Below are 14,289 nucleotides of genomic sequence, written 5' to 3' on the forward strand. Positions count from 1 at the left end.
CTGATATAACAGCTTATATGAAATTCATTATCAGTCAGTACTGAGTGATCTCAGCAATTCTTAACATACAGTAGGACACAGCAAGGCAAGTTAAGGATGAAATTTCCTCTGAAGCACTATGACTTTCACTGCTGTGGTGTCTTACAGTAAAACCAGTAATATTGGAACACTTGCATTCTGCAATACTGTTTATCAGAAATAGTGTACTTCCTTTTGTAAAAAGCATAACCAAAACTTAATCCCTTAACTTTAAGGAACATTTGCTATGTGTTCATATTGTTGCTTGCCAGTGTCCCTTATAACAACACATAAATACACATTCAGTAAATTTTAATGTAACAGTAAAATTTATCCTACTAAGTGATGAGAAACCTTTGACGTCTGTGAATATACCTTATAATTCACCCTATGAAGGTAATACAAAAATAAAGGAAATCAGTTATCACAAATTCAATGTAGTGGAAAAACAGCAGATATTTTCAGACTTCACTAGATCTATTTTTATTTTTCTAATAATTCATACTATTAACAGTTAACAACAAAAACTAATGCTAAACAAAACTCAGGAGACTATACAATGCAGGTTGTTCACTGAGGTCAGAAGAATAATTTTGAGTATTCAAAACTGTGAATCACAGTTGTTGCTACAAAGCTGTCAGGATACTTCTTTTTCACAGACCCAAACAGGCAGAATCAACTACAAGTACTTGACATCCCAGTTTTAAACACTAGAAAATAAGACTTAATGCTGTAAGAGAAGCACTAACAGGCTCTTGACAACAGCCTTGCAAGGCTGGAACTTTTTATCACAACACACTCTCCCAGCTGAAAAAACTCACTCGTTACCCAGGATGGTGTGGAAAAAAGATCGTTGTTGCTTCAGGAAAGACAGTTGCTTGGAAATTGGCATAAAGTGGTGAAAATTAAAAACGAACATTAGTTTTTTTCCCCCAAATGCAACCTAACTACTCCATAAAGCAATGCACAAATCGTTCATTATAATGAGTCATAACAATGATTTGTGATCTTCCAAGTTTTCATTTTATGCCCCTCTGTTTTTCCTTAAAGACAGGAGGATAGACAAAGACTGGAAACTTTGGGTCATATGGATCACAGCACCACTGCTATGTCTGGAATTTTCTTATAAATATCCTATTGCTCTGAGGTTCATAGGCCTGACTGAAACAGCAGGGACGATCTCATTTGTACTTTTATAGTTGTAGAGGGATTTGCAAGAGTTAACACAATTTTCCATAATATTTCTTACTGACTTCAGAATAAAGGGAGAGTTCCCTTTTTAATCAGTATCTGAAACATTGTTAAGTCTAAAGGGAAACAGGAATTCTTTCAGATTTAACAAGACTTTTCCAAGTGCTGATAATTTTAAAGGTACAAAACAAGGCAACTTTTGAAAAATACAGGGGATTTCAGCAAAGCGTTTGTGGGTAGCAGTCATTGCAGTAGTCTGGAGGATATAGTTTTCAGCAGATTTTACTGCTTGTTTGCAGCCTTTTGCCTTTTGAGAATTATTTTTCCAAAATGAAGTGGTAAATTATTCCTTTTGAGTTCATGAAAATATTCGAATCTGGTGAGTATCATCCAGTTCTGTTACAGTGATGTCTATCTCAGAAAACAAACTGTTTCACTAACCAGCAGTGGGAAGCTAGAAAAGCTCCTTTCATTTTGTACAGTCACAGAAGTTGTTTAAAGGCACTTTGCTCACATTCTTCTCCAGGCAGGCAGGCAGGCAGGCAGGCAGGGAGGCAGGCAGGCAGGCAGGGAGGCAGGCAGGCAGGCAGGCAGACTATGCTAACATGGCTGACACGACTCAGATATTGAGCCCTAGGACTGCAAAATAGGAAAAAGTCAGTTTGGATGTTATCCATGCAGTATTTCTCTGCTATAGGGACTACTGTTTTGTTTCCTCACTATGTTCAGTACCTCTTCCATACATTCGCTTGGTCAAGTCTTCACAGTGCTACATGGATTCAGAGATAAAACTAGCTGAATTACTGAATTGTTGGATGCCTACTGATACATAAAAAAGGCTTGTTGAAAAATGACTTTTGGAAAAACATGCTTCTGCACGCTTACACAGAATTAATGGGTAATTACTATATATATTATTATAATAACAAGTAGGATTATGCCTTTGTTGGCAAATTGCTATGTCTTGTCTAATGCCAAACTGAGTAAGAGTGCAATAAATAAACCCCTAAGTGTACAACATGCAGGCATGCCTCCTCTCTCCCTACTTTTCTTAGCACATATGCTAGCTAATGGGAGGGGCAACTATAAGGCTAGCTCTTTGGAAGAAGAACAGCATAATTTATCTTCTTCCTGAGTTATGCTGTGATTCTTTCAAAGATCTAGCTGTATAGTGGTTTTCTATGTGATGTAACACTGGCAGTAGGTTTAGCTGCTTTATTTTGGGTCTAATCTTTGTGCAATAAAGCACAAAGCATTATGTTTGTGCACATAAATAGGAATGCAAGGATCTGCAGGATCCAACTTTCCCTGCTATGGAGCCCGAAAGCTGCCCAGTCTCAAGTATGAGAAGGACCTACTGTAACTAAATGTTGCAGAGTACATTGGTATTATCCTTGTTAAAAATCTACAGTTTGTCCAACTTGTGTTCTGAAACTCTTCCAAGAATAAAGCTGACCTTAAAGGTCTGCAGAAAGGAATCTCCAATTTTATTACATGCAGGGGAGAGATTTAAGCCTTTTTCTGTTTCAAGACTCTCTTGAAAATGCAGCCAGCCATCCTGCCTAACAGCTAAGAGATGTATCACCCGCCAATTTATTAGAGGTCACTTATTAGAGGTCACAAGATGCCAACTTGTCACTGGAACTGGCAGTAGAAATTCCAGGCTCAGAGTTGACAAGCACTATTGCTTTTATTGCAAGAAGTTTTGACTATGAACCTGTGGTCTGGGAAAAGGGCAAATAGAGAAAGTCAATCACAGGGGAATGACTGATGGATGGATGTATAGGGAGTGAGCAAAACTGTGAAAATAGGTGGAACAGAAAAGAGTGTGGTGCTGAAGAAAATATATTGAGCAGATTAAACATCTCAAGGCACACATTGGTCAAAATATGGGCAATATATCATCGCATCTGCTCCTTTCTTGTCATCTCTAAAACCTATAAACAAGCACTGCGACTCTGCACGTTTCTCTATTACTGCATTCAATAGATAGTATTAATGTGATATAAACTATATATGAATTACTATATAGTATTCATTTACTGTACCCTATGGTATCAAATTATAATCCTTAAATCCATCAGCTCCCATTAACAATGTAAGCAACTTAAAAATACATAAGAAAAAGACCTTTTAACTTTACATGAGATACTTCTGTAGGACTTTCTACCCTAGGCAATAAACATTACAGTATATAGTTTTCAGAGGTTTCCTAGACTTATACCACATCTCATGTCTAATATCATGTGGCATTTCTAAAGTGTAAAGACCTTTTTAGGATCAAAGATGCTCCTCTGCTCACTGTTCTGTTTAACATCAGTAACTGCTGTTTTCCTTCTCACCACTAGAGCATATGTGTGCACAGAAATAACTTTCCTAAAATACACAGAGGAAATATGGTATGACTAGAGGAACTAATTTTCTTCTAAGGAATACGTGCAGGGAGAACGGTCCCATGTCTAGAACAACCGATAAAATTTCTATCTGAAGAAGAAGAGGGATGATCAGAAGAGTAATGTATTTCCAGATCTACCCATATAATGCCCTCTAAGTAGCCTGCAAAATTCCTGCCCAGGATCAGGCCTGTGTACTAAGAATCACTTGACCTGCTTAATTTCTTGTCATTAGGTTTCTGTCCCGAGGGCTATGACTGTGTGAAGTTTCAATGAATATATTGAAGAAGCACTTCAACATAGATGATACGGTCAATTTCAAACATTTATTAAATAGCACTTGCTGCCTTCGGAAGGGGAAAAATTCTCAAGATGAGCACCAAAACTCAGCCTATAGGAGTTGATGAGCTCAGAGTAGATGAGTAGCTATGAGTGAGGAATCATATTCAAAAAATGCTGAAGAGACTGAATCAATCAGTAATAAATCCTTGACTTCTTTTCTCCTCAAAGTGAACTATGCATACATAAGAAAAGAAATCTCTTTCTGAAAAAACCCAGCTGATTTACACGGTATTTACACAGCTGATTCAAGATGTACTTTGCAAAACTCTACTAAAAAATCATTTGTTTACCTGAAACAAGTCTTCATTAGACTGCTAAGAAGCTTTAAAACAGAAGTCAGGGTGTGAAAACTCCCACCAAATTATTTCATATATAAACCCAGAAACTCTAGGAAAGGCAGATATGATGATTTAAATGATTTTATACATGCATACATACATATACTTTTCTTCCCTGTAATTACAAGGAATAGAATTTTCTGTATTATGAAAGAAAAAAAGGAAGAAACAATGGACAAATCACTAATTCTTCAAATTCCTTATTATGTTTGATATACGCTTGCATGTTAGTTAAACAGACATAAATCAATAGATTGACATATGCCATAGAGTTTAGGTACCAATTTAACACCTCTGCATAAAGTTAGAGAGGAGATTTATAAAATCGCTTTGAATTTATTATTTCTAGAAAGGGTAGACAAAAGTCTTTGAGGATTAATTTCATGCTGTGGGTTAAATTTCACTCTCATGATAGGCCAACTATTGCCTGGGGCGCTACAGATAATGAACCTGACAAGGGATTAGCAAGGAAACACTTGTGTTATTATAAATCGTGTACACTTCCCTTTCTAACCAACTTCATCCTTCATGACATTAACAAATTACACTCTTTGTCCGTGTTTCAATATAATGCAAGGCTGCGAATGACCCTGAACCAATAGTACATTAGATAAGATCTTCTCAAGGCATAAATAGCTATTAAATTTGGTTGAAAGATTCAGACCTCCTGAAGTGAGAATGTAAGACATTTTATGTCAGATCTCTCCAAGACCTAGAGAAAATCTCTTTTAAGAGTATCAGCTGATACAGTCTAAAATAGTTTCTAGAGAGATGTGGACAATGGAATTAAATGTAACAGAATCAGAATAAATTTTAGGGCATATTAATCTACCACAAATAGCCTAAGACAACCCAAGCAAAGATGTTAATGGCTTGTTTTCACTGTTAACAGTGGATTTACTAAAGAGCTTAAACACATAATTAATTGTGTGCATGTTAGACTAGAAGTTCCAATAATGATTTTATGCCTAAAGTCAGTTAGAATATCTATGATGAAAATATAGATGTTTTCTGTGTTGGATGCTTTCATCCTTTCTTTTTGTGAAAAGCTTGAAACTTTTACTAGTAAAAATCATTTCAGTTTCTAGACAATCCACGATGTGCTGTGCTGGCATGCACTGGTAGTGAAATTGCATAATATTACAAGATTAAAGTAGAAATCTGACATCATGAACTGGATTCCTTATTTATACCCTACCATACAAACAGAAAGGCAAGAAAGAAGTCCGAGCTCTGAACCTTCTCTTTTTAATGCAAATCAGCTTAGAACAGCATTCCTTGAATTTTAGAGATGGTAACATTACTGCTAATGCCTCCTGTAGGGAAAGAGAATCCTAAAAATGGTTCTAGTAACACAGTTGCCCATCTGCATCTTTCAGAGCAATCAAGCACAACCACAGAAAGCATGTTTTTGTACCCTATTACTTTCCCACCTCCTTTGAAGCCAAAGCCTTTTTGAGACCAACTATCTCCAGGCTATGGCACCACATAATTTCTAATCACCACATGCTAATCACCTATACTAAAATACTCAGATATTTATTTATGCTGGATTGCAAAATGCATTGACAGTTTTTATTTTTATTTGTCTTGTCAAACAGCCTGGGCATGAATCCTTGCTAATGTTCCCTTAAGCACTCTGAGGAAACATGACCTGACAAACTGTTCCTGGACTGCAAAGCTGTGAGCTTATGATGTTGGAAAAGTGTCCAGTTTTGTATCTTTGCTCCTATTTCTGCAAGCAAGTGTGCTGTGCTCTCCCTCTGGTTACAAAATGCCACCATGAGTCATGGTGAGCTATGCCAGATGACTCGGACCTACTGCATGGCTGGTATTGTTCTTATATGGCCAAAACACAGAAAGAGGAATTTCACCATTGTGCTCTTGCAATGTATCAGTATAATTTTCTTACTGTCTACAGTATAAGACAATATATGTATTTGCTGCACTTCCCTCTTAGCTTTCTAACTGGAGAGAAAATAATACCACTGTATTAGGAGGCTTATAATACAGAGTAATAAACATCTCGTGTTTTAGAATTTGTCATTCTGACTCCTTGGAATCCTCTCAGGCTAGTCAGCTGCTCTCTTCACTCACCCATACAGCTGAGTCAGCTCTGCATTCAACAGTAAGACCAGAAGTTTGACCAAAATTATTATTAAAGAAGGACAAAAACCTCTTACAATTACAACAAAGCATGCCCTTATGCTAAAGGAATACTTGGACAGTGTAATGAGTCCTATGGGCAGAGCCCTCAACGCTCCGGGGCTGGAGGTGCTGCAGACCAGACTACTAGGGTTCAGGTGGGCTTAGTACTGCGAAGATACTCAAGGATTGCTAACATCTTATATTTTCCACTTAGGATGTAATTTGGTGAATGGTTGCTCTGATGATAAAAACCATCTTAAGAAGATCACTGCGTGTCGCAGACTCTCTGTTTTGCTGATGCAAATATTTATGATGTTTATGTAGTAGAGAAAAAACAAACACATACCTTCACCCTCTATGACCAATTTCTGCTATTAACACAGATTGCTTTATTTTTCATGATAAATTCAAAGCTGCTCTTGGGTGGATGCACACAATTCACACCAAAATCACAGCTTTGCTTTAAGTAATTTCATTTTCCTGATGCATTTTGTTCTGTTTTGTACCATAGGATCTCATAAATACCACATTCAACATAATATCTGAGAGGCATATCATGACATGGTATGCATCTCCCTGTCTCAGCAAGTATCAATCTTAGAGCAGAAAGTGATGCCTTCATCTAAGGGGGTCAAGAGGAAACAGAACAAGTAAAGAACTGCTGGCAAATGAAGTGGAAATGGAGAGGAAAAACCTGGGACAGGTTGTTCAAAAGGATAAAGAAGAGACACAAAGGGAACAGATTTGGTGGAAAAAGGCAGCCACTACTGTAAGGTGGACATAAAAATAAAAAAAAAGACAGATTTTTGGACCTAGAAACTAAAAGAAAAGTAAGAAGAAATGGTAGGCTGGAAACAGACATAAATGAAATTATCTGGGCCGCAAGGATCTGCAATGATTTATGCACATGCTTCATGATATGTTCTTTAATAAAAACCTTTTCATCATTTTCAGTGAGTAATTGCATAATGAAAATCATGTTCTCTGCCTCTGGGTAGTTTGTTTTTGGAAGCAGCAGGTTCATTCTGTGAAACTTCTTAGAGAAATCTTTCAACTTGAGACATTCCCAAAAGACACAATTCTTAAGGCAGACATATAGAAATGTTCAACAAGAAGTTGATTTTTAAAGATCTCTTTCTCCTTAAGTTCACAGGATACATGTTAGTCTGCAAATGAATCAGGCTGCATCAGGAATAAGGGTGTTGAAGTTGGTGTTTAATATGCAGAAGGAGTTAAATGTAGTCATGTGGCCCTTGTTGGTGAAGAGACACATTATTATGGATTGGGCAACTTACAGTTTCCTGAAAGCTACTGGCTATAAATTCAGACACATTAAGTTCACTTAGGATGTAACAATAGTGTACATTTCTCAGTTGGCCATTCCTTGAATAAAAAATCTTAGGTCAGCTTAAACCAATTTCATGCTACACTTCTAACGATAGAACAGTGCACATTCTACTTTGCATTAAACAATTTACATTCACATCTGTCGCATATTACTTGTTGCTTCTTTCCCCCCTTCCCTGAGGGGAGCTTCGTCTTTTGACAGCATTTTATTGTCTGTACTTTTGGCTAACTCTTGATTTAAAAAGGAATAATTACAAAAATAATGTAAATTTATTTCTAATTTTGATATTTCTATTTAATTTTCAGTGACTGCCTATGGAGGAAGAAGTTAAAGAAAATCCTACCAAAAAGTGGAGCAAAAGAAAGACATATACCTGATTACTATCACCTGCTTTTATCACCAAAGCTGAATTAGATGTGATGGATAAGAACTGTAACTATCTTACTCGTAAGAGATCTGCCACTAGTTGTCAGCTGGCCAAACTGATATACTGAGGACTTTCTATTAATATGTGGCACATACAGATGAAATCAGCAGGAAGATGTTTTTTATTTGACAACCAGGTGACAAAGACTCTCATTAGGAGATGAATCTTCAATGATTGATACTCATCTCCAGTCTAACAGGCACTATAATCCAACAGGCACACTTAACTCTAAACAATTTTACAATTTTATATAAACACTAAACCCAGTGACTAAAGAGAAACTGAATAGAATTAACATGTAAATTGTAAGTAATGAAAATGAAATATTCAATCCTTTATGCCAGGTAGTAATAAACTACCTTGTGAACATTTTTGTGTCAGATTTTTTCAAATTCACAGCTAACTTAAACTTTGAAAAGAGAAGAGCTAGGCATTGCTTGACAAGCTGAATTAATGTGTTTATCAGCATTAAGCCCATACTGCACAGTGACATCTCTCCAGTAGGTAAACTGCCTCTGAGACTAATGTGTCTTCACTTATTACTTCACTCCTTTTGGCTAAGCTCTGAAGTGCCAGGGGATACAAATGATCTTGTCTTCAAAAAAATTTAAAGCCTGCTGTAATACAGAATGGAAAACACAGAGAGCAAGGTCTCGTCAAAATGGAAAATCAACAGAGAGCGTCAGGAGGCAGAGCTTGCTGTCTGTAATGTGATCCTTCCACACACCATAATCTCCATTTTATTTTGCCTAATGAGGCAGGAGTTAAAACAGTTGACCTGATCAAATTCAGATGGCAGGCCTAGAGGATGAGCCCCCTGCTGCACTCTTGTCCCGACACCCTTTGTTACCTCCAAGTGAGCTGAGACCAGGCTGTGAACCATGTAAATAGGAGGTTTCCAGGTTAATGAAAAGCTGCAACACCCTTCTAAATAGGGAGAGAAGGTTATACTTTTCTAATCCAAAGAAAGTTTCGTGAACCTCAGCAATAAAGTTTAATGAATGCTGGTCAATTTGAACCTTGCAAATAGAGACTGGACAAAGGATAATATTTTCCTGAAAAAAAATCTATAAGCACTGTTCAGCATATATTATTAGAATAACATGAATGTGTTTTCTCATGACAAATTCAAATATATCAATTAAAAAGAGATGTCTTGGGAAAAGGTAGTTAATGGTTCTTATGAACTGATGTTTTTATTAGGTGATGGCATGTTTGCTGTTTCATTTCATTACTCATCTGCCAAGGAGTTTCTTTCAACACCAAATCAGAATCTACATGCTACAATCATGTAACACATTCAACTTCAGTCCATGTGCTCCAGCTGCTGACAGAGATAAATCTTTAGAAATGGGTGAAACATAAAAAATTCTACATTATCTTTCAGCATGTAACATAATTTGCAGTCTTTTACACAAAGGAAATAAAAATTGGATTCATCAACTATATTCTTACATATCACTTGGAAGATGGGACTGTGTTGGACAGTATGTCCTTAGTATCTACAGAGAGGCATGGAGAGCCAGGGAGTGTTAATTTGGGCTTAGTGAACACACAGCTTTTATTCAATTTTGAGTGTGATGGAGGGGAGACAAATGTGCTCTCAAAAGATCACATAGATAAATGAAGTGGATAGGATATAAATACAAATACCCCAATGCGTCTCTGGAGTTTCATTAATAAGTTTGAATACATTTCCTGGTTTGGGATGTCTGAATTTTTTCTAACATGAAGCATTCCATATTAAAAAATATACATACTAACACACAGAGAACACATTAAACCAGACAAGCAAGACATTGATGCTTGCACTGTCCAAAAAATACGTGAGATTTATGCTTGGCTTGTGCATTTACATTGTTTTAACTCTACTGAAAATTTATAATAATTTAATTTATCTATCTGAAAGAAAAGTGTGACATCTCACATCTGTCACGTTTTAGGCTTATCTCCTGTTATTCATTTGTTACCTAATGTATTACAACTTTGTGTTCAGATATCACTGGACTGTATTTTTAGCCTGTTTTTCCTTTCCTCAATTAGGCATTTGTGACACCACTTTTCATACATTCCAGTAATCAATTCCAAAGCCATTCATCAGGATTTCAGAAGCCACTCTTGAAAAATTAGATACATGTGCTCAGCGTAAATGGGAATGCAATGATTTATGACACAAGTCATTTGGAAAACCCATGAGTTCTTCTCCAGTGACACACCAGAAATCAGAACTATTACTATAGGGCTGTGATCTGTTTATTATACAGCTTATGGGAGGTGTGCCATTTCTAACTAATTTTTAATGTGTTACATTTTTTCTGGTTGATTTTTGAAAACAAGATTTATAGTTGTTTAGAGTTTGACAAGAACAGTAAACTGCTGGTTTAGTTAATATGTTTTAAAATGGATTGATTAAACTCTCAGCCTGTTTGCACTCAGTGTTCAAGCAGTACTATTTTAATTGCAACTACAGCAGTCAGCAGTTCTGTAAATCATGTGTTATGCATCCCTTGGATGAAAAAAACACAGATGCTCAATCTAAATGGCAAGGAAGAAATTAAATTCCTGGGTTCTCTTCAGTTTACAAAGGGTGGCAGTCATAACAACAACAAAAAAGGGTGTTTCCAGAATTTCATGATCTCAGTTACCTGCTCAAGGGAGGGATAAGTATGTTCCTGAATCATCCAGCTCACAAAGCCTTGTCATCGCATCTACTAGAAAGGTACTTAATCAGCTCCTTACCACTGGCAGTATGAGAGAGAAAAAGCAGCTCCGTCACAGACTCAGCACAAATCCAATGAGGTTTTTCATGGTGCTTACTATATCAAAATAGCCAGTGAATTTTTTACTCCTTGGCATTGGCACAATTTCTAACCACTGGTTAAGGGGAAGTTTATAGAAAGTATCAACTAAGTAGTTTATAGTATAGATGCAGACATGGCTTTATCAATAATACAAGAGGGTTATAGTCCTCAATTCATGCTACTTCACACAGCATAAAAATTCTGGTTGCCTGACACACAAATGCCTATGCAGATAAGCACCACAAACATTCAAGCAGAGGGCATATTTGCCATTGTGAATGTGGGGATTAAACTGTGCCTAGCAAGCCTAGCAGAGACAAGACACTACAGTGGCACTGAAGGGTTCTGCCTTTAGGCTGAGTCAGAATCTGTCCTAAACTGCAGTAGTCATGTTGGAATTAGACATGCACTAAAGCAGAACCCTTGCATACATTTTAAGTATTATTCATCTTATTTACATTCGGACATCTTTTATTCAGGTGTTGATTTTAAGTCAGTTAACTAGGCTCTCTGCAGAATCAGTGCAGAGACATGCATCTCCAAAGTCCAATTCACCCCATCCAAAGATGGGTATCAAGGACCAATGGAATTACTTGTCCTGCATAATTGTTCCTCTCTGTCCCTTAACTATAGATGGAGGTGTCTACCTTTGATACACTGTCAAGGCTCTAGCAAGTGCCCTTAAAGAAGAGGTACACATTTGTCAATGATCTGTTCTCTTAGCTGGCTCTTTGCATTTTCAACAGTATCAGAGATATTTCAAATGGAAATACAAGAACTTTTCAAAGTTGAGAGTAGGTCACTTAAACTTGACAGCAAACTATTATCAAGTGTCCTCAGATCCACAACCATATCCAGAGGGCACAGCATAGCTGCAGGTGTCTCAATATTTTGTGGAGGTCACCACAGGAGCAGCAATGGTGAAATTTGAATAGGTCCCTTTGGTCTGCTCTCTTTGCCCACAGGACTGCAATGCCTGTGGTAGGTTGTGATCTTTGGATTTGTGATATAATCCAGACTCTGTAGGATGACAAGGAAAGGAGAGGAAGGTCTAGGGTAGGGGCAAGGGATAGAAGGAAATTCAAAGGTGGCAGACTCAGCACCTCAGTTGTTTGAGCACTCACAAACGAGCACGTGAACAGGCAGTTAAAATAAAATCAAAGGTGTGTCATACACAGTCATGGGACTTCTCCACAACCTATGATTGTGGAAAAGATCATGGGAAAACCCTAAGATTGTGGAGAAAATCTAAGACTGTGGAAAAGAGAGATTAAATAACAAAACCGTTGATGAAAAAATGCAAGAGAATTAGATGCCAATATGTCTTTTACTTTTCTTAATCTGAGAAAAACACCTACAAAACATGAAATTACTGAATTTAGTTCATTAAAAACTGAAAACAAGTCTGCCAATTTGATTAAAAACCAAATTCAGAAGCACCCATCCGCCAGGGGGAGAAAACATTTTTTCTCAATTTTGTGGGTCTGCTCTGAAGATGGCTTGGCCCCTTTGTGTTTTGCTTCTGACCATCACACTCTCTTTTTCCCCATCATCAGAAGTCAGAGCTGAGCTGACTTCACATGCATAGTCTTACTGCTCCACACTCCTGGTGGCTCTCCTCCCTCCTGAAAAATATCAGGGTAGAAAAGCCTTTTACCAGCTCAGGAAGGTCTACAGCTCCTGCAAAAGGAAACTGCAATAAGATTGTGCTAATATAAAGGGAGAATCTAAGCAGAAAAACAAGAGGCAGGAGTTCTGGGATAGTAGGGAAGGTGGTGTTGTGCTGTAGAAGATCTATGCCCAAGAAAAGAACCGGGTCTCTGCACACTCAGCACCACACTGTGCTGTGGCCTCCACCATAGACTGAAACCACCTTGGGTTAAATTTTGGCCTTGTGTGGAAGGAGGAGAGGGACTGAGAAGGGGAAAGAGAGAGGAGGGGAAAGAAGAATCTTACCTATGGCCCACAAAACCTGTTGAAGTCCACATCCAATACATTTCACAGTAATGCGTGGTACACCTTTTTGCCAATGGTGAAACACTGAAATGACTTCATCTATTGCTTGTCTATTTCTGCAATGCCATTCCACCTGTCTCTTCCCTGTCATTCTTTTAAAGGACTTCAAATTGTATCAATAACATCATATTTAAAGATCAGATTAAAATGCTCAGATATTGTAACACTGTACTGCAGCTTACATATGCAATGACTGGAGACTTGTTTAAATGCAAGGAAAAAATATTTCGAAGTAACTTCACGAGAAAGTGCAACCTACTATTTATGTACAATATTAGTTTACTCTGTGCTTGATCCAGAGAGACTGCAACTTTGCAATAATTTTTGGCTTGAATGTCAGAAAATTTAGTTCTATATGTAAACCAAAATTTTTTTTTAAATTTGTATTTTTTTACTTTATTGCTCTTAGTTTAATTTCTTTTTTCATTTTCTTTTTTTTTTAATTTTTATTTTAGTTTAAGACAGTAGGGTTCATGAGCTGAAAAGAGAAACACAAATCTGTTATCAGATTTTACACAAATGGTAAGACTTTATTGGCTGGCACATTAGACCAGAGGATGGTAAAACAAAAATACTCTGAAACAGGAGTCAGGATTTAAGCTGCTAGGTTTTCCAAAGATATATATCAATAATATCTTAAAGTAATTTTGATTTTAGAAAGTCCTCAGATTTAATGTAAGAACTAAAAAGAGTTGCAAAGGATGTGTTTACATTACTGGACAATAGATTTTGAGAAAATAACAGGGAAAGCAAAAGCTGTGCAAAAAAAGTAAAGCAAACCAAGGAATTAAGTCACTGCTTCACATGGACTTCAGTCCCCTCCAGGAGAGCAGGTTCCCATCACATGTAACGATGACTTGGGAAGACAAACATCACCACTCCAAACATCCCCCACTTTCCTCCTTCTACTCCCCACTTTATATACTGAGCATGATGTCATATGGTATAGAATATCTCTTTGCTCAGTTTGGGTTACCTGTCCTGGCTGTCTCCTCCCAGCCTCCCATGCAACAGCAACTTCCTAGCCAGCATGGCAGTATGAAAAGCAGAAAAGGTCTTGGCTCTGTGTAAGCACTGCTTAGCAAAAATATCTCTGTATTATCAACCCTGTGTTCAGTACGAATCCAAAACACAGCTCCCTACTAGTCACTGTGAAGGAAATTACCTCTACCCCAGCCAAAACCAGCACAATTGGCTGTTACAAGCATCTTTTCAAACCTTGTCTCCCACAAGCTTCAATCATGCTCTGAGTACAATATTTTCTAAA

General features: G+C 37.3%; 1 protein-coding gene across 6 annotated transcripts in view; it reads right to left on the minus strand.

Moving 5' to 3' along the window:
• SLC25A21 (solute carrier family 25 member 21) overlaps positions 1-14,289 on the minus strand; it is a 249,339-nt gene that overhangs the window by 74,714 nt on the left and 160,336 nt on the right. Inside the window, exon 2 of one of the 6 annotated variants that reach the window (XM_064658653.1) lies at positions 1,724-1,848. The exons of 4 other annotated variants lie outside the window; for them this stretch is intronic. In XM_064658653.1, the coding sequence (XP_064514723.1) occupies positions 1,724-1,725 (2 nt within the window). In that variant the 5' untranslated portion in view covers positions 1,726-1,848. Of the gene's footprint in view, positions 1-1,650; positions 1,849-14,289 lie in introns of those variants that run through there. One more of the 6 variants, XM_064658650.1, reaches the window with a different exon arrangement.

The sequence above is a fragment of the Pseudopipra pipra genome, chromosome 6 (genome assembly GCF_036250125.1).
Source record: "Pseudopipra pipra isolate bDixPip1 chromosome 6, bDixPip1.hap1, whole genome shotgun sequence".
NCBI classification, from domain to species: domain Eukaryota; kingdom Metazoa; phylum Chordata; class Aves; order Passeriformes; family Pipridae; genus Pseudopipra; species Pseudopipra pipra.